This window comes from Protopterus annectens, chromosome 1.part0 (genome assembly GCF_019279795.1).
Source record: "Protopterus annectens isolate FY-2018-M chromosome 1.part0, PAN1.0, whole genome shotgun sequence".
Taxonomy (NCBI): domain Eukaryota; kingdom Metazoa; phylum Chordata; order Ceratodontiformes; family Protopteridae; genus Protopterus; species Protopterus annectens.
In genome coordinates, this window is record NC_056725.1 from 1341668723 (window position 1) to 1341690624 (window position 21902).

Sequence of the window (21902 nt, forward strand, 5' to 3'; positions counted from 1 at the left end):
TTGTAACGTTTTCTTATTCAAAACTCCTTTGGGTTTTTTTCTCATCCCCTTGTTACCATCAAGTCTCACCCCTTTGCTTTACTCTGTCAACCCATTCATTTTCCATACAGATAAGAGCCTACTGGTCCACTTGTTCCTCTCATGTGACAGCTTAGCACTAGGTTTTCTATTCTTAATCCTTAACCTCATTATACACACCCAAGTAAGCCATATCGGGGTTTAGTGTGCAACAGGTTTTTTTGAGGTCACGTTGCTCACTTCTGTAAGAGATGCAATACCTCGAGATTGCCCCCCCCCCAAAACTCAGTGCCCCCCATGTTGTCTCCAGTCACTACAAGGAACACTGTCATGCATCCAAGCTCCCCAGATATGCATCAAATACCTTCCCCTGAAGAAAGGTAATCCATCACCGTTCCCTCCCTTTCCCCTGCCAGCTTCAGCAAGCCTCCAAGCTGGTAATCAAAATCAAGTTACCTGGATCATAGTCAGAATTTTATCTAATGGAGCTGTGTCTTCTTATTCATATGTGCACAATGTTCTCATGTCCCAACATCCTACAGAAATAGTAAATCAGAGAAATCTGGCATCCCAAGAACTGATACCGATTTACTTTTCCTGGGAAAAGTTATCACACATCAATAATAAACACAATAAACTGTATACAAATCACCAGTGACATCTAGCAAACTCAAGAAACTTTTAATACTTGGAGAATAAAAACGGTGCTTACTATCCTCTGAGAACAGTCAAAGAAAGTGACAGAGTGATACAGGCAACTGCTCACTTTCAATAAAAAAAAAAAGATAACAGAAGGTGACGTTGGCTGCACTGTCCTTTAATGGTGGATTTATATCTGGCATCTGCTTGGCATGGAGGGCAAACATTCCAGTTAGTGCTGAGGATTAACAGTAGGCACTGTTAACTAGCCGCTTCCTATAGTACAGGGTTTGAATCCCTCAGCCTTCACTTGGTTACTGTCTGACCTTGCGCAAGTAACTTAACCAGATAGTTCTTTGGGGCAACTGGGAATTGGGCCGGGCTCCTTTATGGTCTTCTGTACTGCATGCCTAGTAACCAAGATATGCACCTATGAACTTATACCCTCTTAGGGATATCAGGATGCTCTCCATACCTGACCAAAAATCTGATGTCTTCCATCTAATACTAGTCATTTCATCAGGGCCCTGCAATAATGATACTCATGATTATCATGAATGTCATAACCTACTGTACTTTCATACCTTTAGACAGCTAATTTTATTTCTGTCACAGTGGCATCCGTAACACAGTTGAACCACACCCTAAGCAATCATCTTCCACACGGTAACTGTTTCATATAGTTCAACTACCTGAATGCTATTACTTAGCTTTTAAGATACTCTCAAAAGAAAATCACAACCTCTTTAATGGAGATTAACAGACTCTGGTATAAACAAACACTGAAAAAAAAAAAACATCTTCGTTTAAGTAAAGGTGAAGGACTGGAGAAAGACAGTTATGGCTTATTACTTGCACTCTACATGCATGCACTCACAAGAACATGTTAAAAATACGCTTCTCTTCCCATATGCCTTCCTACACCACAATACACCTGCTGGCAAAAGGACTGTTTAAGGCCTGATTAAAATAATACGATTAATTTTACTCCAAGCTTATCTACATAGTTCAGACTTTTTGGTGCTTTTAAATTCCAAATAGATGACCAGACAGAATCTGATTCCGTTTGCCATAATTTCTAGAATTTAACATAGCATTTTAATTGCATATCAACATTATAAATCCGTACATAAATTATGTTAGTGTTTGGCATTTAATATTTTGATCCAGAATGGAATCTCATGAAATTCAAAATTTTACTGGAACTCAGCATTTTGTCTCAAGTTTCATTGCAATACTGTAAAAATCAAATATTTCAAAGTTTTATGTATGCCCTTTTCATGAAAGCACCACAGTACTTCAAACATTTCCAACAACTACATAATATCCATTATATAACCTTCAAAAATGATAAACTTACCAACAAGAAAACTTTACTGTCAGGTTTGACCTTATGCTTCTCCATATACTTTATAAGGCTGCTGTTAGCATACCTAAATGTTAAATGCAAAGCAATATCATTAGAACCATGAATGGTTAACCAGGAAAGCTACCAATATTCAAAACACAACAGAGATGCACTGAACGGGTCATCTGCATCCTTTAATGATGGATGAACAAAGCATTTTGCAAATATGCTTTTTTTCTATTTTAAATGTGTTAAGCTGTGTAAGATTTTCAGTAATGAGACCCACAGACTTTTTAAATACACTTCTGATAGCACAAGAGACAGCAATTCAAGCAGCCCAGCCCCATCCTCTTTCATGGAAAGACATGCAGCACTATTCCATTCCCCTGGGAGAAGCCAGCAGCCAAAGGCCTTACCTCATCACTCACTGCTCTCTCTCTCTGGTCAGCTCGCCAATAACAAGCACCGCTAGTCCAACATGGTTCAGTGGGCCAGCCTCAACGTTTTATAATTACTGTCTTGAAAGGATGCAAAAGTGCAAATGTATGCTGTCTCAAAAGGGCTTAATTAATGGGAAAGGCTATAGTAGCAGTTATTAAAAGGACTAATAAATACCACCTAGAAATGTGGGCATGCACACTACTGTGACCTACTATATATATATATATATATATATATATATATATATATATATATATATATATATATATATATATATATATATACACACACACACACACACTTTGATGAAATTCCCTAACTGAGTTTAATATGAAAAGTATAATGCTGAAAATCCAACAACAAATCTAGTGGTATATTAAAATTGCATTGGGCTTAATTCATCAGGGAATATCACTGTATAAGTGTGTTAATGTCTATACAGTAAGGATAGACTGTCAGAAGACATTTTAAATTTGTTCATAACAAAATCTGTGCTTTTGAAAAAAATATACAATAGTTTTACACATTATAAAAAAAAACAAAACAAAACTATCATACGAGCAGCAGTAACTGACATTTATAACATATGCACCCCCCCCCTGCCCACACATGTGCACATAAAAATGACCGTGCACCCATCACCAAAGTAGGTTTAAATAAGGAGCTCTATACAAAATAACCCTCTTCCACTTAATGCTCTAATGGCAGATGGACAAATTTCTATGTAAGGGACAGCCCTCATCTATTAGATGTCGTTTTTTGCTGGTAGACATACCAGTGACATCGAATGGAGGCCAGCAACTTGTTTGTATTCAGGTCCATCCTACCAAAAGCTTCTGGTGGAGCAGTACAAAATATAAAGAAAATAACTGCATCAAGAATAGCCTAATGGAACCCTAACCTCCCATACAAAGAGAGGTGGGAAGACGAATGGATAGCAAACAGAGAGAATCCATTCAAGATTAGATGTTGCTGCCTTTCTTCTTGGTCAGTCTTGGCCAAAAGGCAAAATACACAGAATAAACCCACATGTACTGCAGATCTGGTTGAAAACAGACATTACAAAGTACATTGAAACAACACATTTTTGGATTCTAGAGGATATCCATGGAAAATTGGGAGGGAGGTGACTAAATTCTTGCATGCTGGTCTTCTCAAAACATGTTATGTGACTGCTAAAATGAACTGCTAGGTATCCTGACCCAAGGGGAGACAGGGGGAAGTAGACCGATTTCAATTCATGATTGCCAACAATGTGCAATTGAAACTGAACCCAGACAGACAGTAAGGCAACCAGTGACATGTCTACATACACACACAGTTTGGCAGCCACTGTACAGAATTAAAGTTATGAGCTGCTTCCTGGAGATCAGGATTCGACTCCCTCAGCCTCCATATGTCTACTGTAAGACTAAGCAAGTTATTTAACCAGGCAGCACTTTAGAACAATTAAGAAACTTGGCTAGACTCCTCAAGAGGCTCCTGCTCTTCATGCATAGTGACCAACTATGAACTACCCCCATCTGTGTGTGTATGCATGTGTGTGCATGTGCGAGTGTATATTTATTTTATTTATTAGCACTTGCTTACAGAAAAAGTCAGACTAGGCCATGGTGGACTCCTTTTCAGCAGAGCCATGGGGAGAAAAGCTCCACAGTTTAAAAGAAAAAAAAAACTTACAAGATGTTATCCTGTACAATACAAAAGACAATACAAGGCAAAACAGCAAATGTTAACTATTACATTCAATATACACAAATTAGTATATAAAAACAGGAGAGACAGACCTTGGAATCACTCCATTCCATTCCACAAAATTACACTTCAGTTTTAGTATGGCAATGATAAGCTACTGGGTGTCTTCAGATGACAGCCCAGAAGTTTAAACTGTGGAAAAAGAACAGAAGGGAAAGTACAGTTGTGTAAGATCTTGCCACAAAAGGAGATGTCCAACTTCTCACTGTTGCAATATTCTTTACTCTGGGGATGACCTGCTGAGGATTCCTAACATAGCCAGTATATAACAAAGCCTTTACACCTTCCCAGCATCATACATCAGACGTATGCCCTACATGTGAGGTACGTAAGTGATATACGGACACTTAATCCTCAGAACTGAAGTGCCCCCAGGGGAACTAGTGCAACCCCAGAAAAACAAGCCCATCCAGGAAGGGAAACAGATGGAAGTAAGGATGTAAGAGGAAACCTCTTATCCAAAAGAAGTGCAACTGAAAATAAAAGAGGGCAGGAGGGAGGGACTGAAAACTGCAACAGTGAGAAGTACGACATCTACTGTCATGGCAAGATATTACACAACTATACTATGTCTTTTCATATCACTGTTGCAGTATTCTTTACTCTTGGAAGAGTACAAAAGCTACTGGAAAGTATGGAATGAGGAAGGCAGAGAACAGCCCTCTGCAAACCTATGAAGGATAGCCTTGGCAAATCCTGCCCTGCCCTGGAAATGACATACAACTTGCAATGCTTGGAAAAAAGTGTGGACAGAAAATGGATTTTGTATCCAGACCCTTAAAAAAGCACAATAAAATGCTACTGCCCTAGAAGAATGAGCATGAACAGAAGAGTTAAGATGCTTGCCATGAAAAGAACAACAAAAGGAAATGGCCTTAGAGATCCAGGAGGAGATAGCTTGCCTTCTTGATATTACGAAATAAAAAGTTGCTTAGATTTTCTGATGCCTTTTTGCTTCTCCGAGTAATATCTGAGATACTTATGTAAACCCAAGGTGTGCAGTACCTTCTCACTAGCAGAATGTGGAGAGGAAAAAAGGAGGGAAGATGAATAGACTGACTCAAGGATGATAATCACCTTGGGCATAAAAGGACTGGTACAAAGAGACATCCTGTCCTTGTGAAAAAAAAAAAGAAGGAATCACCATTTCAGTTCAGAAACCCTCTTTGCAGAAGTAACAGTCGCCAACAATACAGTCTTCCAAGTACAATGCTGCATGGAAGAAAAAGCTAGCTTAAAAGGGGACAATCAATTTTTCAAGAACAAAGTTAAGATCCCAAGAAGGAGGAATAGTCTTTCTTTGGGACTTGATATAAAGGATGCCTTTTAGAAATTGTTCAACTTCAAAACAAGAAGCGAAAGGTGGACACAGAAGCAGACAAGCAGAAATGTCTGACAAATGAGCTGTAACAGAAGAATATGCCAAACCAGTATTGAGCAATTCACAAAAATAAGAAAGAACAGTTGAGACTCCAACATAAAAAGGGCCCTGGTCATGCCCGAGATAAAAAAAAAAGAAAAAAAAGAAAATCTCCTCCATTTAGTCACACAGTATTTTCTAGTAGTGTTTTTTTTTGGCCTCCTACAAAACCCCAAGCAAGTCCTCAGAAAACTGATGACTAAAAGGTATCAAAATCATACAAAGTGTTAGATGAAGTGGGGACAAGGGAGGATGAATGACACACTCCTTGACTTGTGCGAGAAAATCCATCCTGTGAGGTAATTTGCGATGACTGCCCCTGGCGAGGTGAAAGAGAAGGGGAAGCCAGTGCTGTCTGGGTGAAGACAGTGTCACCAGCAAGATTCTAGGTGTGTCCCACATGATCTTGTGCAAGACCCTGGGAAGTGGAAGAGGAGGAGGATAGGTATACAGGCAGATCCCCTTCCAAGAAAAAGACAGGGCATCCACTTTCCTAGCCCATGGACTTGGGACTCTGGAACAGAATTGGAGAAGTTGTCTGTTCAGAGGAGAGGCAAAAAGGTCTACTTGAGAAGTAGATCACTGATGTACAACGTCCAGAAACACCCCACTGTGAAGCATCCATTTGTGATAATATATCATGGACCTGTTCAAAGAGTATGCCACTAGATCGTGAGCTAAAGGGATGTAAACTGCCTGAAGAAATGGTGGGACTTCAAAATCCAAAGCCTGAAGAGTCAGCCTGCAAAGAATGTAAGACTTTGTGCCCCCCACTTTTTGATGTGCCACGACTATGGTACTACCTGTAAATGCCTTTAAAAGACTTGGAACAAAGAGGGAATGAAAGGCCAGAAGAGCTAGGATTAGAGTGCTCATATCTCTGATATGGTCTGCCAATTGTTGATGATACCAAAGATTCTGGACTTTCAGACTGCTGGAGGAAGATCCCCGACCTTTATCAGAAGCATCTGTGCACAGCCCTTCAGTACGAAGAGGAAAGTACAGTTGTATACACTTACTATAAATGTAGATGTTCGAGTGTATTCACTGTTGCAGTCATTACATTTGGGTAATCTGCTGGCAGGCTGCCCTCAGTCAGCCTGAATTCCAAAGTCTTGTGTCCTGTGCCGGTTGCTGTCTTCTCTTCCATGATGTCAGGTCGTCAGGGGTATAAAACATGCAGCCGGCGCCATTTTCTTTAGTTTTTCTTGCCCCCGATGTCAGGTGCCCCCAAAAAGGTAGCAAAATTATATATATATATATATATATATATATATATATATATATATATATATATATGCATGCATCAATATAAACTTTACTTTCATCTACAAGCAAATACATCACATAGGTTGTAGAAGATAGAGAAGGAAGGATAAATTTCAGAATGACGGGGGGATGGTGGGAGGGTAACCTGGACTGCAACAGTGAATATACTCGAACATGTACATTTATGGTAAGTGTACACAACTGTACTATGTTCTTCGTGTTTCACTGTTGCAGTCATTACATTTGGATAGAATCCCAAAGCTATGCTTGGGAGGCTGGAGCTAAACAGCATTAGGTGTGGCTATAAGGCCCTGCAGCACTGCAGTGGCAAAGCCTGCCCTGGACTTAGAGAGGCAAATGGTAATACTTTGTAAAGGTGTGAACAGAACTCCAAGTAGCAGCCTCTAGAATGTCTTTGGTTGGTACTCCTCTGAGAAAGGCTGCTGAAGTAGCTGCAGCTCTGGTGGAATGAGACCTAATGCCCTTGGGCACAGGTTTACCATGCTGTAAGTAGCAGAAACGGATGCAATGGCTTTATCCACTTTGAAACTGTCTGCTTTGAAATAGCCTTTCCTTCTGATCCTGCAGCATATGACACTAGTAATTGCTCAGTTTTTCTTAGAGCTTTAGTCCTGCTCAAGTAGAATCTTAGCTGTCTGTGTATGTCCAAAGAATGCAGAATTCTCTCCCCCTTGTTCTGCGGATTTGGATAAAAAGTTGGCAGATGAATTGTTTGGTTAAGAGCCACACTGGAAACTACCTTAGGCATAATTGTCATCATAGACACCCTGGCTGGGTAAAATATGATAAAAGGCTCTACAGCCATGAGGGCCTGTAGCTCTGAAACTCTTCTTGCTGAAGTAATTGCTAGTAGCAGAGCTGCTTTCCATGATAATAACTTTAGATCAGCGGTAGCAGCTGGTTCAAATGGAGGCAGGGTGAGCTTTTCCAATACATAATTGAGGTCCCATGCAGGTAATGGTGATCTTCTAGGAGGCCTTAAATTTTTGGCTCCTCTAAGATACCGCTTTAGTAAAGGATTAGAAAAGATTAGTGACTCTGCATTGTAATGAGCCGAAATGGCAGAGGCATGGATTTTGATTGATGAGAAAGATAGGCCTTTGTCAAGCATCTCAGTTAAGTATTGTAATATCTGAGGAATATTTGGTTCTGCTGCATCAGTTCCTTGGGCTTGATTCCAAGCACAGAATCTTTTCCATTTGTCAGCATAAGATTTTCTAGTACTAGGCCTTCTGGCTTCCAAAATGACATCCATCACAGCTTTACTGAGAGGTGTTGTTTGTATGACTACATGATTAGCCATGCTGCCAGTTTCAGAGTCTGTAGTTGATTGTGCAGGATCTGATTGTTTTGCTGGGACAGTAGATGTGGTCTTTGAGGCAAGGTCCAAGCTGGGTATTGAGACAAATTCCTTAGGATTGGGTACCAGTATTGGTGGCGCCAGTCCAGGGCAATTAATATCATTTTTGGCTTCTCTTGTCTGACTTTTAGGAGGACCTTGGGTAGAAGAGGCAGATGTAGAAAGGCGTAAACAGATAGGTTTTTCCAACTGAAGGATAGGGTGTCCACTTTCTACAATTGTCCTTGTGCAGAATCTTTTTAATTGATAATTTTGAGGAGAAGAAAACAGATCTATGTCTGGGCTCCCCCATTTCTCTATCATCATGCTGAAGACTTGTGGATTTATTTTTCACTCGTGAGGATCCATAAGGTTTCTGCTTAAATCGTCTGCCAGTGTTTTAGTTTTCTTGGCAGGAACTGAGCTTGAAGATGTATTTGGTAGGTGAAAGCTGTGTCCCACAGTGCCATGGCTAATCTGCAAAGAGGGTATGAGTGTGTGCCTCCTTGCTTGTTTATATACCACATGACTGTGGTGTTGTCCATCTTTATCAGTAGTTGTCCTGGATGAAGTAAGTCCTTGAAGGCTGTTAGGGCATTTTGAACAGCTAGCATTTCTTTCTGGTTGATATGTAGATGCATTTGTTTTGGTGTCCATAAGCCCTGAATGCATCTTCCTGCCAGGTGGGCCCAGGCATAGTCTGATGCGTCTGTTAAGGTTTGGCTGGCAGGGAGGTAGAGTGAAGGGCAGTCTCATGTTTTGGTGACATGCCTTTGCCCACCATAGAAACTCCTGTTGCAGGCAGGGAATGAGAGGAATCATTGTTTCCAGACTGTGTGAATGTTGACTCCATAAACTTTTTAGGTCCCACTGAAGTTTCCTCATATGCAGTCTTGCATATGGAATTAGTAGGATGCAGGATGCCATGAAGCCGCAGAATTTGTCTTGCAGAAGACTGGGATTTTGTTGCCATCAGTTTGAAGTAAGTAGTCAGTTGCCTTTGCTTGTCCGGCATGGGAGAAGCCATCTGGGCAGTTGTATCCAAGCTTGCACCCAGGAATATTATCTTTTGAGAGGGTACCAGTTGTGATTTCTTTTTGTTTATTGTGTACCCCAGGCATGTTAGAAGCCTTTTCACAAACGCCAGGTGTCGAAGAAGTGTCCTTGTTCTCTGCTTGAATGAGACAGTCGTCCAAGTAAGGATATATTTGTATACTTCTTTGTCTGCAAAATGCAATTACTGGTGCCAGGCACTTTGTGAAGACCCAGGGCGCAGTAGATAAGCCAAAGGGCAGTACAGAGAATTGGTAATGCATTAAGGCCAGCCTTGAATCTGAGGTATCTTTTGCACGATTGTCTTATTGGGACATGCAGGTATGCCACTTTTAGGTCTAAAGTCACCAGCCAAGCATTCTTGCCCAGCATGGGCAGAAGCTGCTGCAAAGTCAGCATTTTGAATTTTGGAATGTCCAGGTATGTGTTCAAAATCGATACATCCAGTATTGGCTGCCAGGCCTTGTCCTTTCTGGGTACCAAGAACAGTCTCGAGTAAAAACTTTGTCCTTTTTCCTGTTCTGGTACTGTCTCAATGGCCCCCATATCCATGAGGGACGCAACCTGTTTCTGTGCCTCTGCCCATTGATTTTTTGGGAGATCTGGCCAACCATTTGCCATTGGCAGAGTGTGGAAATGGAATCTGTATCCCTGTGATACAATGTTTAGTACCAACTTGCCCTGGGTTATTAACTGCCAATTTGAGCAAAAAGTGCTAATTTTCCCCCTATGGATGCTGCCAAAAGATAAGTGCTTGGTGTAGGCAGAGGGAAGTCATTGGGATTGCTTTCTGTAGGTTTGCGCTTTATCTCCTCCAGATTTGGAGGTGGAAGTGCCCCATTGCTCTGACCTGTATGACTCTTGCACCTGGTATCTGGAACCCTTAGGGCGTCTGGATTTGCTCCTTTGAGCTCTGTCTGACACAGGAAAGGACCAATTTTTTGTAGGCCAGTGTCTACTGAATCTTGGTGGCTGCACTTGTGAGAAGTGCATAGACTTAGCTTTGTCTTCCATTTTCTTTAAAACCTCGTCTGCCTTAATACCAAACAGAGAATCATGCTGTAAAGGTGCATCTAGCAATTTAGCTTTAACATGATCAGGCAAATTTTGCTCCTTTAACCAGGCATGCCTCCTAATCACAGATCCAATAACTGTGGCCCTGCAGGAGGCCTCTAAGGAATCAAAACCACATTGCAAAGTATGCTTTCCAACTTGTTCAGCTGCATGTAGTAATTCCTGCAATTCTTTATTTTCTGCACATTCTGAAATCAACATAATTTTCTGTTTCAGCAATCCCATAACATGTTGTTGGTACTTAAGCATATGAAATTGACAGTTTAAGGCCCTGATTGCCAAGGTTGCAGATGTATAAACCTTTTTTCCCCATCTGTCTAGTGCCCTTGAATCTCTATCAGAGGGTGTAGGATTTTTTGCTGTTGTGGCCTTAACTCCCTTTGGACCCTGTGAAATAATTTTAGGATCAGCAGCAGGGTTTCTAAATAAAAATGTATGTGAGTCAGGGACCCTGTAATATCTGTCAGGCTTACTGGGAGCCGGAGGTAAGGAGTCAGGAGTCAAGCTTGACTCCGAAAACACGTCATTCACAATGTCTAAAACAAGGGAAATGGCTAAAGGCTTGTGCTGAGGGAGAAGGAAATCTCTGAGCCTCTTTTTTGATTTTGAGAAATCTTGACTCTCCCAGTGAAAATGCTCCCTCAAAGTATGCAAAGTTCTCCAAATTAAAAATCCTCAGGAGGAGATGCAGATGGAATAGACTCCTCAGCATCAGAATCCTCATAGGGAAGTATAGACAATTCTTGATCAGAAGAAATAGAAACCTGATCTGAAGATTCATAATCAGTGTCTTGCCTAGGCCTCTTATCTGGAGGGGGATGGGAACCGCTGATCAATGTAATAAGGTCTTCAGCCATTTTGATCATCTGTTTTTTAGTCATAGAGGCCTGTGCACGTGGCTCATGTGTCAGTTTTTTAGTTTTAGAAGTTGCTTTGGTCTTTGGTTTTGTAGCTGTCGTCGGTTTGATATACAAATGTTGAAGTGTGAATATTCCCTCAGAAGCCGGTGCCTGATCAGCGGCTCCGGACCTATCTGAGGGAGATACATCCGTCAGTCCAATACCTTGAGTATCTTGCGGCATGCCGGACTCCACATGGGTGTCAGTAGAGGCCTGCAACTCGAAGGTAGCGGGTATCAGCGGCTGCAAAAGCGCCTCACTGAGTACCGGCGAACCGGCGACTGGCTTAGGAGAAGCTTCGTCGTCTGTTTTGGATCTCGACTGCCTTTCTCTGTCCTTTTCTTTGCATTTTTTTATGTACTCCGGTAGTCGAATTGATATCCGATGACATTTCTGGGTAGTTAAATCTGTTTCCAAAATACTTTGATGCAAAAATATACAGACGCTTAATAGTGCGTTGGTTAAATCTAGCACAAAACCGACAGCGAGGCACGTTGTGATCAGGGCCTAGGCAAGGAATACAGTATAAATGGAAATCCTTATGAGGTATTTGCTTCCCACAAGTAATACAATTATTAACTTTCTGACATCGGTAAAAAGCAAGAAAAAAATTTCCCCAGTGGGGTACTTAGTTTTAGTGAAAACTTCGGTTCTGAAACTCAAACTCGAATATTTCAGTAGTCAGCTGACAGGCACTTGCAAAATGCTTCTGCTTTGGGCACCGCGCGGCAAGAAAGACAAAAGAAAATGGCGTCGGCTGCATGTTTTATACCCCTGACGTCATGGAATTGAAGACAGCAACCGACGCAGGACCCAAGACTTTGGAATTCAGGCCGACTGAGGGCAACCTGCCAGCAGATTACCCGAATGTAATGACTGCAACAGTGAAACACGAAGAACATCATGAAAAGGCAAACATGGATTTATTAGGGAGATCTGCTAAATTTGCCAATGGAGTTCAAATTTCAGACTGGGTAAAAGTGGGCCTGCAAATTCCAGAGGATAGCAGTGTCGGAGCCAGAGTGTCTTGAGATACCATTGAACTTTTCTCATGTGGAGTTTGGGAAAAGGAACCATAGGAATGGTGGATGCAATGAACAACAGGGCTCAGAGAAATTCCCTTGCAGAAAGAACTGGAAGAGGAAAAACAGACTGGAAATAAGCAGTCAAGGTAAGGACCTTGGGGAATGGAAGAGAAGTCAGGACTGAAATGCTCTGAATTTTGCAAACCAATAGATTATGAAGAAGAAAGCTGCTGCTGAGAAGACTTGAATCAGAAGGTCATCCAAATAAGCAAATACTTGCAGTAACTGAAGTCTGCAGAAAGTTACCACAGGGGATAGACATTTGGCCAATATTACTAGAGCTATGGAAAGACCAAAAGGCAAAGCAGAGAACTGACAAGAAGAGAAAGAAACAGAGAAACCTAAAAATTTCCCGAGAGGGTGAACAGGAATATGGAGGTAAGCGTCCTTTAAATCTAGGGAGATTAGAAATGTCTGGGGAATAAAGAGGGAAAAAGGTCTGAGGAGACAACATCCTGAAGGCAGGAACCCTGGGAAACATGTTGAGATAGGACAGGTCCAGAATAAGCCTGCAAGTCCCCTCCTTCCTGGGAACCAGAAACATTCTGGAATAGAAACCCGTTCTCTGTTGAGACAAAGAAACAGGCTATATGGTTTCCTATTCCACCAGATCACACAGGACCAGAGGAAAAAGAGAAAGATGGCAAGGGGGAGGTTAAGGGTGACCAGAAAAAGGAGGAAGGGACATCTAAGTCATAAAAGAACATGTCAGATGATAGAGAGAACCCAAGCATCTGTGGTTAGCAGTTGCCAAACAGGGAAAGAAAGGGCAATCCTGAGGGACAGGGGAATCTGGCAGAGGATAGCTACCCCTGTAAGCAGCAGCAGTTTGGATGGCTTACATGTGGACATGGAGGCAATAGCAAGTGCAGATGATGGACATTTATACAAGTATTTATGATCTTCAGGTACCTTATAAAATCTGTCTAGCTTCTTAGGGGCTGGAGATTTACAGCAGCTTCATAGGATCCTGACTCTCAATGTTTCCAAAAGGGCAGCTAAGACTGGAGGGACTGCAGATGGTCTGGGTGAGTATAAAAGTTCATAACACCTTTTCTCAACCGCTGATACTTGGGTGCAATCTCATTTAAAGTGTTCCATCATATGGATACATTGTATCCCCAAAGAATAATTGCTCAGAAGGAGAATCAGGGGGCAAAGAATCCTCTTCATCAGATCCAAAGGCCAAAAGAGAGTGTATTTGTGAAGAATATGCTAAAGAGTCTTCAGAGCCCAACTACTCATGAGAAGTAGAATCCTTAGGCCTCAGAAGGAGTTGATGGCCAGGGAGCAAAAGCAGCGGGGACAGAGAAACCCTGTGGAGGTTTAAGAGCCATCAGGACATTAAACTGCCGTTGAGTAAAGTCCTGACACTCAAGAGGATTCTTAGCTTCAGTAGTCACAGGTTAGTTTTCATTTTTTTTTTTCAAGGGGACATCAGTCTTGACAAATCCTGCCTTGATTCATTGACTGTACCAGGCACCTCTCCCCTGGCTACAATTTGGGGAATCTCCCTAGATCCTTCAGAAGAACTAAGAAATGGTTCCTCCTCAATTTCTGTACTAGAAGTATGCACAGCCTCAGTGGTTGCGCAAGTCAGCAGTTCCCTGTTGGCCTCTAACTGGGTCGTGGCAGAAGAACTAGCTTTAACACCGGAAAGTCCTCGGGTTCTTCACTCAACCCAAGAGAGACATCCAGTACAGGCTGGACAGCAGCAGACTCAAAACAAGCTCTTTTAGCTTTTTTATTAAGATGTGCTGAACTTCATGGCAGGTGGATTCAGCCATGGTACCCTGGGGTCAATAACCAGATGTTCTTCCAAATAAACAGAAAGGAAAGACAATGGCTATGGGGTGTCTTGGGGACAAAAGCCTGACATATCATACTGATTATGGTCATGCGTCGCACCAAAACAAAAAAGGCACTTCTTGTGTTTGTCTTAAAGGAGAATTTGCCTCCTACACTTACATTTTCCCTTCCTGGATGACATGAAAACAAACTACATGGAGAAAAAAAGGAAAGGAAGCAACCCCAATAGGGTACTTACCTATAACAGACTCAATAGAAGAGCCAACTCAAAAGATGGCATACAGACTAAATTCAGTAGTTGCATTTGGACTGGCAGCAAAGAAACTCTCAGGATTAGGCACCCACATGTTACTTATGTACTTTATGGCTTGCACATAGGATATGCGTCTGACATATGATGCCAGGAAAGTGTAAAGGCTTTAGTACACTGGCCGCATGTTAAGCTACCCTTGGCAAGATATCCCAAGAGTAAAGAATACTTCAACAGTGATAAAGGACATCTACATATAGAGGACAGATGGATAGAGTTATAGCAACATTTAGCCAGAGAACAGTGGCATGAGCATAGTTTGGAATCCAATAGATGGGTCCTAAAATCCAAAATGCTTCAAAGCAAACCTTATGATTTGTTTTAGGTCTTTGGGAGAGTATTCTAACATTTATACATATATATTAGGAATACACTGCTTCACTGTGTTTTTTGTCTGGCCTATGGACTTGGGCAAGATCTGTGTCCTTTGACTTAGGAAATCTCGAGGAGTACTTATCAACATCTATGCATATTAAGTTACCCATTTTTCATGGATACATTTATTTCTCCAAAGTTTTGCAGGAAATTAAACAGAAGAGTTATTCTGTCGTCTTTTCTGCTTTCACTTACACTAAATCCACTGTATGTTAATATACCTGACATAGGAACCTTGGGTCTTTTTGCTTTACTGATGACACACTTCAGCCCTTGCGTAGCGTAAAGGGCACTGAGGTGTCAGGGCTGATACAAAGGTGAAATATTAAAGTTCTTTTCAAAAGAGGACCATTACCTTGACTCTACAGCAAAGAAAAAGTGTGGAACATAACTTATGATGCCAATGACATGCGTGGACAAAAGAAAAGTTACGAGACTATGAGCTTCAAAAAAGGGAGAGATCATTGCAACAGTAACTAACATTTACTCATGAGCATGGGGGTCCAGACACTTTTTCCACAGGCACCTCATGCCCACACCAGCCATCACCAGCCTTGAGTTCATGCAAGTACTGATATGTTGTGGGCAAGGAACTCTTAAGTGACACAAGCAGGCAACTCCTCAGTCTGTTAGCTGTGCCTAAGGTAGACAAATTACATCAACTGTAAACAATTTTGTGTATACTCATACAACTGCATTACCTTTCTTCAGATGAAAGTAGCAGTAAATATGATCTACAAGGTAGAGCAATCAAAGGACAATTAAAACTTTTGCCAGCACCTACCCTCATATGGTACCTCCTGACACCAGTAGAGAGACACAAGGCAGGTCCATGGAGAAATGGTCATTACCCATTCAGTTAACTAGGGTCACCTTAAAAGTGGTAAGGGTACCACTCAGTTTAATATGAAGACGTAATTTATTCCAGAGATGGGAGATTCTCTCTCCCAGCAGTACATCCAGTTAACTTGGTGGTGAAGATTTTAATTCTTAGTATGGATGTTTGTGTTGCTGTTAGATTTCTGAAGGTGTAAGATAAAGAAGGCAGGGGGGTCCTTTGTGACCCTAAGTACTAAACAAACAAGTGTGGAGGACTCTGTCAGACACAGAGATATAAAAGTATTCAAGTCTGTTTTGATAGCTAAAGGTCTTCGGGACCGAGATCTATTTGCTTAGGAATCTCTGGGGTCACAGAATTTTATGATGTGTTTAGGCAAACACATGACAAAGGGGGAATTATATTCAATAAATTGCCTGATAAGGGATTTAGTAGAGAGAGACAGAGAGAGAATTAGCTTACTTTGAGCTAAGTGATATACCTTTTGATAACAGTTGGGGCAGACATGAAACGTTTCTGGTTAGTGGCGAGACATGGTGGTCACAGGAGAAGGAAGTGTCAATGAAGGTATCAAGATATCTGATGAATAACCAATCTGGACAGAGATGCCATATATGTTATAATTGTGCAACGGGGTCCACATTTAAAAAAATGCATCGTTAGCACTTAGTTTAAGCCCATTTTCTTTATACCAGTTTTTTGCAAGGTCTAGATAAAGCTGCAGTGATACAGTATTAGAAGTTAAGTGAACAGTACCCTACTGTGCAATCATCAGCAAGTTTAGTTAGCCAAAGAATACCCACTCAAGGGATATTAATCTCTACTGCAACATAAACAGAGCATGTTAGAGGAATAGGTTTATATCAAAGAGAATACTGCTTCTAAGGAACAGTCTTCCACTCCACGTAAAGTAAAATACTTCTCTTACTCAAAGAAGGATGGATAGAAAACACAAATTCACCCCCAGTTTTGCAATGGATATGGGGAAATAAAATATCTCAACAAACTAGTTTTGCCCACCTCTGGGTTATTTGTATGCAAAATATAAAGGCAAAAAACTACCACAGGAATGTAAGGCTATACTACTCAAGATCCTCACAGATCAGTAGTCTAGTAAGTTCCTATATGAGGAGGTCTGGGTTATTGGTTTGATGGTCAGAGAATTATATACTGAATAGCAGAGGTCCCAGCACACAGCCCCGAGGGACACTGCTGGTCACCTTTTTACTTTCTGAGCTGGCTCCCTACAGCCAGTTTACTATCCACACACAATATAAGGGTTTATGCCTAGGTTTTTAAGTTTGTTGGCAATATCAGTATGATGAATCATGTCAATCAGATCAAAGTATGCATTGTGAACAGCATAACCACCATCAATAGCTTCTGTGACCTCTTTCAAAGACATTTTCTAGGTTAAGCAGACAGGAAGTGTCTGGAATAGCAAGATTTTCAATGCACATTTTTGTAGAGTCTGATATAATGCATTCCATTGCTTTGCAAGTCAGACCACTTAGGCTAACGGGTCTGTAGTTACTGGTTTGTGTAAGGACATCACAATGGATACTTTCTACATTTCAGGAACATATCCGGGACAGGCAGAGAGAGAGACAGTGCAGTTGTGTACACTTACCATAAATGTAGATGTTCAAGTGTATTCACTGTTGCAGTCATTACATTTGGGTAATCCGCTGGCAGGTTGCCCTCAGTCGGCCTGATTAACAAAGTCTTGGGTCCTGCGTCAGTTGCTGTCCCTTCTTCCATGACGTCAGGTCGTCAGGGGTATAAAACATGCAGCCGACGCCATTACATCAGTTTTTCTTACCCCAGATGTCAGGTGCCCCCCAAATGGGGAGCAGATATAATTAAAAACACAAAAAATATACCTCCAATCCCAAAAGCAAATACACCAAAAGGGCTATTAAGCATAGTGAAAGATAGTAGAGGTATAGCCAGAGAAAAATAGGGGGCTGGAGGGAGGGTAAAGTACAGTTTTGTACTTACCATAAATGTAGATGTTCGAGTGTTCACACTGCTGCAGTCATCACACTTGGGTTATCCTGCCATCAGGCGGTCCCGCAGTCGGCCAGAGTTCCAAAGTCTTGGTCCGGCGTCAGTTGCTGTCGCTTCTTCCCTGACGTCAGTGCACCAGGGGTATACAAGATGCATCCGACGCCATTTTCTTCAGTTTTTCTTGCCCCAGATGTCAGGTGCACCCAAGTAGGTAGGCAATACATAAAAAATAAAAACAATTCCTTCAGTCACAAGCAAATACACCACAAAAGTTGTATAGGATAGAAAGGTATAGATAAGGCCAGCTAGTTCAGAGGGGATGGAGGGAGGGTAACCTGGACTGCAGCAGTGTGAACACTCGAACATCTACATTTATGGTAGGTACAAAACTGTACTATGTTCATCGTGTTACACTGCTGCAGTCATCACACGTGGGTAGAATCCCAAAGCTAAGGTTGGGTGGCTGGTCTATAAAGAGTTAGGATTGGCTATGAGACCCTGCAGAACTGCAGTGGTAAATCCTGCTCTGGATTTAGAGTAAAGAGACAGGTGGTAATGCTTGGTAAAGGTGTGCACTGAACTCCAAGTTGCAGCCTCCAAAATTTCCTTGGTAGATACTCCTCTGAGAAAGGCCGCTGAAGTGGCTGTAGCCCTGGTGGAATGTGGCCTAATGCTAATTGGGACTGATTTCCCATGCTGTGTGTAGCAGTAACGAATACAGTGTCCTATCCATTTGGATATAGTCTGCTTTGAGATAGCCTTGCCCTGTGATCCTGCAGCATATGCTACAAACAGTTGCTCAGTTTTCCTGATAGCTATTGTTTTGTCCAAGTAGAAGCGTAGCTGCCTGTGTATGTCCAAAGAATGCAGAAGTGTCTCCCCTTTATTCTGGGGGTTTGGATAAAAAGTTGGCAAATGGATGGTTTGGTTAAGAGCCACACTAGATACCAGCTTTGGCATAAAAGTAGGGTTTGTCCTTAAAGAAACCCTGTCCTGTTGAAAAATTATAAAAGGTTCCACTGCCATTAATGCCTGTAGCTCTGAGACTCTTCATACTGAGGTTACTGCCAGGAGCAGAGCTGTTTTCCATGATAAAAATTTTAGATCGGCTGTATTGGTTGGCTCAAAAGGTGGCAAGGTCAGCTTTTCCAAAACAAAATTGAGGTCCCAGGTTGGTGCTGGAGCTCTCCGGGGTGGTCTTATGATTTTAGCCCCTCTGAGGTACTGCTTTAGCAAGGGATGAGAGAATAAAGGAGGTTCCGTATTTTAATGTGCTGAAATGGCAGAGGCATGGATCTTAATTGATGAGAAGGATAGGCCTCTGTCCAGCATCTCAGTTAAGCATTGTAAAATCTGAGGAATGTTTGGAACAAGAGGATCTAGGCTTTGAGCCTGGTTCCAGGCGCAGAATCTCTTCCATTTTTCTGAGTAAGCTTTCCTGGTGCAAGGCCTCCTGGCCTCCAAAATGACATCCATAACCGCTTTAGAGAGAGGTGTTGCCTGTTTGACTAATAAATCTGCCATGCAGCCAGGTTTAGGGTTTTGAGCTGACAGTGCAGGATCTGATCGTTTCGTTGAGTCAGAAGGTGTGGAATTTGAGGCAAAATCCATGGTGGGCCTTGTGCTAGGTTCCTTAAGATAGGGTACCAGTGCTGATGTGGCCAGTCTGGAGCAATCAGGATCATCTGTGGTTTCTCTTGTCTGGCTTTTAGGAGTACCTTTGAAAGGAGAGTCTGAGGCGGGAAGGCATAAACTTTTAGGTTCTTCCAGCTGAACAAAAGAGCATCCACTTTCCATGCTTGTTTGTGATCAGTCCTTGTGCAGAATTTTTGTAGTTGGCAATTCAGTGGGGAGGCAAAAAGATCCATGTCTGGGCATCCCCATTTTTGCATTACCATGCTGAAGATTTGTGGATTCAATTTCCATTTGTGAGGGTCCATGATATTTCTGTTTAGATCGTCTGCCAGAGTATTTTTCTTTCCTGGCAGGAATTGTGCTTGCAGGTGAACTTGGTATGTTAGAGCCGTGTTCCACAAGGTCATGGCTTGCCGGCATAGGGGGTAAGAATGAGTGCCCCCTTGCTTGTTTATGTACCACATTATTGTGGTGTTGTCCGTCTTTAATAATAATTGTCCTGGATGCAGAAGGTCTTTGAAAGCTGTTAGGGCATTTTGCAGAGCCAACATCTCTTTTTGATTGATGTGAAGATGCATCTGGTCTGTGGTCCACTTGCCTTGAATGCATTTTCCTGCCATGTGTGCTCCCCAGGCATAATCAGAAGCACCTGTTAGAGTCTGCCTGGCTGTGGGTAGGGTGGAAGGCTGACCCTTGTTTAGGTGACATGCCTGTGCCCACCATCGAAACTCCTGTTGTAGGCAGGGAATAAGTGGTATAACTGCTTCTAAACTGTGAGAGTGCTGAGTCCAAACACTTTTCATGTACCATTGCAGTTTCCTCATATGCAGTCTGGCATATTGTATTAGTAGTATGCAGGATGCCATGAATCCCAGGGCCTGCAGAATTTTTCTTACAGGGAGATGGGACTTTTTTGCCAGTAGTTGAAAATATTGAGTTAGTTGAACCTGCTTGTCTGGCGTGAGGTAAGCCATCTGGGCCGTTGTATTTAATGGCACCCAGGAATGTAATCTGTTGTGAGGGTACTAGTTTTGACTTCTTTTCGTTTACGGTGTACCCTAGAGAAGTTAGCAACCTTTTTACAAATGCCAGATGCTGTAGAAGAATGTCCTTCGTCTCTGCTTGAATGAGGCAGTCATCCAGGTATGGATATATTTGAATTCCTTTTTTTCTGCAAAATGCAATTACTGGTGCCAGGCACTTTGTGCAGACCCTGGGCACAATAGATAAGCCAAAGGGCAGTGCAGAGAATTGGTAGTGCATTGTACCAGCTTTGAATCTGAGGTATCTTCTGCAATTTTGTCTGATAGGGACATGCAGGTATGCCTCTTTGAGGTCCAGAGTAACAAGCCAAGCGTTCTTGTCCAGCATGGGTAGAAGCTGCTGTAATGTCAACATTTTGAATTTCGGAATATCCAGGTAAGTATTTAGAATTGGAAGGTCTAATATGGGCCTCCAGGCCTTGTCCTTTCTGGGGACCAGGAAGAGTCTTGAGTAAAAACCTTGTTCTTGTTCCTGCTGTGGTACTTTTTGAATAGCTCTCATGTCCATGAGGGCTGAAATTTGTTTCTGTGCCTCTGCCCATGGATTTTGTGGCAGGTCTGGCATTCTTTTTAGCCTTGGTAAAGTATGAAAGTGGAACCTGTAACCTTGAGACACAATATTTAGAACCCATTTGTCTTGGGTGACTGTTTGCCAGTTTTGAGAAAAAAGTGCTAGTTTTCCCCCCAAGGGGGCTTCCAAAAGGGAAGTGCTTGGCATACGAAGGGGAAAGTCATTGTGACTGTTTCCTGTAAGGTTGAGACTTGTCCTCACCTCCTTTTGGGGTTGAGGTGCCCCACTGTCATTGTCTGTTTGAGCCTTGGGGTTGAGATCTGCCTCTTGGGCGTCTGTATCTGCCTCTCTGTGGTCTGTCTGACACTGGAAAGGACCAATTGTTTGTAGGCCAATTTCTGCTAAATCAAGGTGGCTGTATCTGTAAGAAATCCGACTGTTTTCACAGATTTAGCTTTATCCTTCATTTTCTTTAACACTTCTTCTGCCTTAACACCAAATAAGCTATCATGCTGTAAAGGAGCATCCAATAATTTTGCTTTAACATGATCAGGTAAACTCTGTTCTTTTAACCAGACATGCCTTCGAATCACTGAACCTGTAACTGCGGCTCTACAAGAGGCCTCTACAGAATCAAAACCACATTGCAGAGTATGTTTTCCCACCTGTTCAACTGCATGCAATAAATCCTGCATTTCTTTACAATCAGGAGCTTCTGAGCTTGCAAGCATTTTCTGTTTTAATTGAGCCATTAAATATTGTTGGTACTTAAGCATGTGAAACTGGCAATTTAAAGCTCTTACTGCTAAAGTTGCAGATGTATATACTTTCTTCCCCCATCTATCCAAAGCTCTGGAATCTCTGTCAGAGGGTATTGGATTTTTTGCAATGGAAGCCTTAACCCCTTTTGGACCCTGGGAAATAGTTTCTGGATCAGCAGAAGGGTTTTTATAAAGAAACTTGTGAGAGTCAGGGACTCTGTAGTACCTATCTGGCTTGGCTGGTGCAGG

General features: G+C 42.0%; 1 protein-coding gene across 3 annotated transcripts in view; it reads right to left on the reverse strand.

The window, feature by feature from the left end:
• The window catches only part of CDK19 (cyclin dependent kinase 19), a 1741514-nt gene that overhangs the window by 780928 nt on the left and 938684 nt on the right, over window positions 1-21902 (reverse strand). For all 3 annotated transcript variants that reach the window (XM_044066618.1, XM_044066628.1, XM_044066639.1), the window contains exon 9: window positions 2018-2090. In XM_044066618.1, the coding sequence (XP_043922553.1) occupies window positions 2018-2090 (73 nt within the window). The remainder of the gene's footprint in view (window positions 1-2017; window positions 2091-21902) is intronic.